A 4,310-nucleotide genomic window follows, 5' to 3' on the forward strand; every position below is an offset into this window, starting at 1 on the left:
AAATTTAGTTATAAGCCTGTCTCAAAAAATCGTACAAACTCTTAAAATATCATACTAAAGTAAACCCGGATTCAATTTCGAATTCACAAGTCAGCACTCCGATGAAGTGATAAAAAGAATAGTCAAGATAACAACATTTTTTTTCTGTTCTCATTTGATGAGCTAATTATGGACTGTGCATTCTCAGTTTTTAAGACTAAGAAACATTACAAAATAAACTGGAAAGCTCAAAATATTTTGAAACAATGTCAATCAACTGTTTTGGTGAAGTCAAACCGTGCATGTGATATAAAAATAAATCGCCAGGTACTACGCGATGTGTTCATGCGTGAGACACTTTTTATCAAATTGTTTATTTTATCTCGCACGAGTGGAAAATTTCCACAGAAAATACAATGAGCTTTTTATCAGAAAAAAGCTATTAGTGATTATTCTCACTTCTGGCAAGCATATCGAAATATCTTGCGTTTGGATATATGCAGTTGAAAAGAGAATTCACAGTTCAACGATAGGGACCATCCGAAATCCTTCAATTTTTACGAAAAACACCTACAATTTGAAAATGGAATTAATATTATAAGTTCGACTCCTGAACTAAAACATTCCTCAGTAAAATAACTGGTTTTTCTGGTAGAAATTTGATTTTTATTCATAAATAAACAGAATAAATATAAAAGATTCTATCTCGATCAAATTCGTAACATGTTCCATATTATTTAGTTCATTCCTCGAAATGAATTCGTTCTTTGAAACAGTAATTCGTTAATATATTTACTTTGTTTTGAGTCAACTTTGTGTTTGCGTGTGTAAACTATTTCTAACCGTCAAATTCGAAGTATATTTTATGTAAAGTGTAAATATGATTTTTGATTTTATCTTCACAGGCAAATCATTGCGTGCACAATGTACATTTGGTCAATGATAAACAGCATCTTAAATAAGGAGGTATAATGGTAAACAGGTGAAAGTTATCACATTTTTATCCTTACATATAATAACAAAACCGACCACATACATACAGCCGAGGCGTTATTGATACTTGTCGAATACTGAACTAATTGGTTTTTGTGCTTTTTACGACCTTAATCCATTTTAAATTATTTCTGAATCTTTCGTTAAGTAATCTAATTATTCAAAATATGAAAAGAGATAAGCAATGTCTTTGTGTAAATAAATAATAATTTAATAGCAAATTCTGGAATGAAACAAGCTTGGCTTGGTCTGAAAACTAAGAGATAAACTTTATGAGAGGAGATATTTCTTAATACCATTGCAGTCGGAAAGTATGTTGTAGATATTTTAAGCAGAATAAAACTAATGGAATGAGCACTGCTAAAACCCATTGTTGAAAATACAAAGAGAATGCAGAATATCAGAGCAGCACCAAAACCTAAAACGCAATCTATAAAAAAAATAGTTTAATATTTGTCACATTTTTGCTTATCCCACTTCTACCATGCATACCGAACCGTCGTTTGCATTGCAGTGAATCGATTCGTAGGCATGCTCAATACTGAGTCACTTCCATTGCTCTGAAACGCATTCCTTTTAGACATTCCTTCGGTTTCGATTCTTCGACCACCATTGCTCTTCGTCACTCACAAAAATCAGGTATATAAAGTTTCCTGCGGTACTTAACCCCGCCGCTAGGTAAAATACTATTCTCCATCGTTCCAATGTTTCACGACCATTAATAATCATACCTATCACATATGGGGCCAAAAAGCCGCATGTATTCGCTGCTGCATTTGTTAATCCATATAATGTTCCAGCATACTTTGGACTTAGAGCGATATGATTCATTTGGTTTCCTGGATAAACGGCTCCCGAAAACGCCCCCAATCCCGCCAACATAACCATTACCCAAACCCAATCACATCCAATATATGCAACCCCTATGAGTCCAATCGCTGGAATAATTGTCGCTACCGTATTCCAAAGGCGATAGGAGTTTTTCAGTGAGATATAGCCTTTGGATAAAAGATGATCTGCGATCATTGATGCTATGATGCCGAAAATCCAACTTGTAAGAGACGGAAGCGAGTTAAGCACTGCATTCGATTCAATTCCAAAATGCAATATGTTTTCCATATAGGTCGGTAGCTCAGTGAGTTGTGTGTAAAATGCCCAGGACTGACCGCATTGAGTAATCAAAATGGCCCACACGGGAAGCGAAGTTAGAATAGCACCAAAGGGAATACTATCAATGTCCTCCCTAGTTTCAAGTGATCCATTGTCGTCTTTCTTGGGTCTAATCGATTTTTCAATGTAGTTCCTCTCACTGCGGCTGATTCGCGGATGTTTGCTCGGGGTATCATAAACAAGAAACATCCAAAATACGAACCATACAATTCCTAGTAAACCGAAAATATAAAAAGCTAATGGCCATCCACCCATAAATTCCAACGAACAGAGCCATCCAGCTAAAGGCAAAGATATAACCGTGCCAATATTCGAACCTGCGTAAACAACTGCAGCAAATCTACTTCGTTCCAACGGTGGAATCCAATGTGCCAGCATTGCATGCATCGCTGGATATGTAACACCTTCACCCATTCCCTCTAAAATTCGCACAACTACCAGAGCTGGAAGACTCCAATACGCTGCCGGCGGAGTTAAAAGTGTAAATAAAGCAGTCAAAAATACACCGATGCCATAAATCAATTTGCCTCCCATAACTTCAGCAAGTCGTCCACCAGGCACTTGAGTGAGAACGTATCCGTAAAAGAAAGATCCTAGAACGATACCCTGCGTTGCTTCATCCCAAAGGAATGTTCCTTCTTGTCTGGGTTCTGTTTCATTCGTTGGATGCACTACGGGACATACATCGGCCACGGATGTGTTGATTCTTGGAATGGCTGTTTGATTTACCATAGTTACAATGGCAACTGATAAATTGACCCGCATCGCGTAGACAATAGCGAAGCCCAGAAATCCCATGAGTCCAAAAACATGCCGCGCTTTGGGGAATTCGCCATCCTCTGAAAAAAAGAGAAAAGAATGTAGTCCTAAACATACTTCAAAATAATGATTACTTAATTTACAGAAAACACTGATTTGTCGCATAGATTTTTGTTGAGATGTCATTTATTTTCTTGAGACTTTGAAAATCCCAAAAGATCCACACACCCTCAAAAATAAAACTTGCGAAATTCTTCTTTATCTTCTTTGTGGCACCATTTTGAATGAAATTAGGGCATTTGGTAAATGGACGCTAGCCTTTTAACATATAGCTATGCGTTGGGGCTTAAGAATACATTCAAAGTTTTCTCTACGGCGACAAGAAGGAATCGAAATTTATGGATTAGCAATCTTCAAATTTCGAAGCTTTACCGCCATCGAAATGTTAACAGCTACTCGGATAGGGACTGACCTCACAACGAAGACCTTTCGCCATAGAAAACGGACTATGATTGGTTTCTGGAGTCTACACACGTTCCTCGACAACGATATCGATGGTTCCCAGAATGCTCGCCTTCTGCAACTTGAACGGGAATTCTAACGATATAAGTTGAGCATTCTGGAACTAAGTAAAACAATGGGACTCTGGAGAGTGCTCCTCTCCCTCTTGCGACAATATGTTTTTTTACTCTGGAAAGCGGTAGCGAACCCAGTGTCGGATTGTTGGTGATGGCTACCTCAAAGATCCCTCTGTTGACCTGCGAACCCGTTTCTGACAGGATTTTGCCTGCAAGATTCCGGCCCAAGTTAAGGAACATCATAACAGAAATTTCCCATATAGTGAGAGGCTTCCTCAAGGTAACATTGTCAGGCTTCCTAAAGGTAACATCAGGAACCCAAAGCAGGTTCTGACAAGAACATGCGCGGATATGTGTTGGGGAAACCGGCTCTTGGTGATTGTAACGATAATGGTGGGAGGTTTGTAGGTTTCGGCAGCTTCCACGAACCTGTCGCTAATTGCACATTGTTCAAGCACAGACCTTACCATAAAGTCAGTTGGATTTCAACTGAATGACATCGTACGACAGATAGACCATTTGGAACCGGCAGTATATTTAGGAGTTGCCTTCTTTATGTATGTAATAAGAAACCGAAAATCGCTAACCACGTCCCGACGAAGCATCGCAAGATCTCGCTGACCACGGAATCATATTGGAAGTCTGTCGATGGCTGGAGCCAGATTCGAGCCCCAAGCGTAACATAGCCATTCTGATCGACAGCCAAGCGGCCATCCAGGCTTTGTACTCAGCGACGACATCTTCCAGGCTGGTGGAGCAGTGCAAAGACGTGCTGAACCGTCTGGGCGGCACGATCAAGTTCACCCTCCTCTGGGTTCCCAGGTATAGGAA

At 39.3% G+C, this 4,310-nt stretch overlaps 1 protein-coding gene across 1 annotated transcript in view; it reads right to left on the bottom strand.

Moving 5' to 3' along the window:
- Positions 1-622: 622 nt before the first annotated feature.
- LOC119657086 (sialin) overlaps positions 623-4,310 on the bottom strand; it is a 17,757-nt gene continuing 14,069 nt past the window's right edge. The window contains exon 2 of the mRNA XM_038063841.1: positions 623-2,981. Within this exon, the coding sequence (XP_037919769.1) occupies positions 1,549-2,981 (1,433 nt within the window). The 3' untranslated portion in view covers positions 623-1,548. The remainder of the gene's footprint in view (positions 2,982-4,310) is intronic.

This window comes from Hermetia illucens, chromosome 5 (genome assembly GCF_905115235.1).
Source record: "Hermetia illucens chromosome 5, iHerIll2.2.curated.20191125, whole genome shotgun sequence".
Taxonomy (NCBI): domain Eukaryota; kingdom Metazoa; phylum Arthropoda; class Insecta; order Diptera; family Stratiomyidae; genus Hermetia; species Hermetia illucens.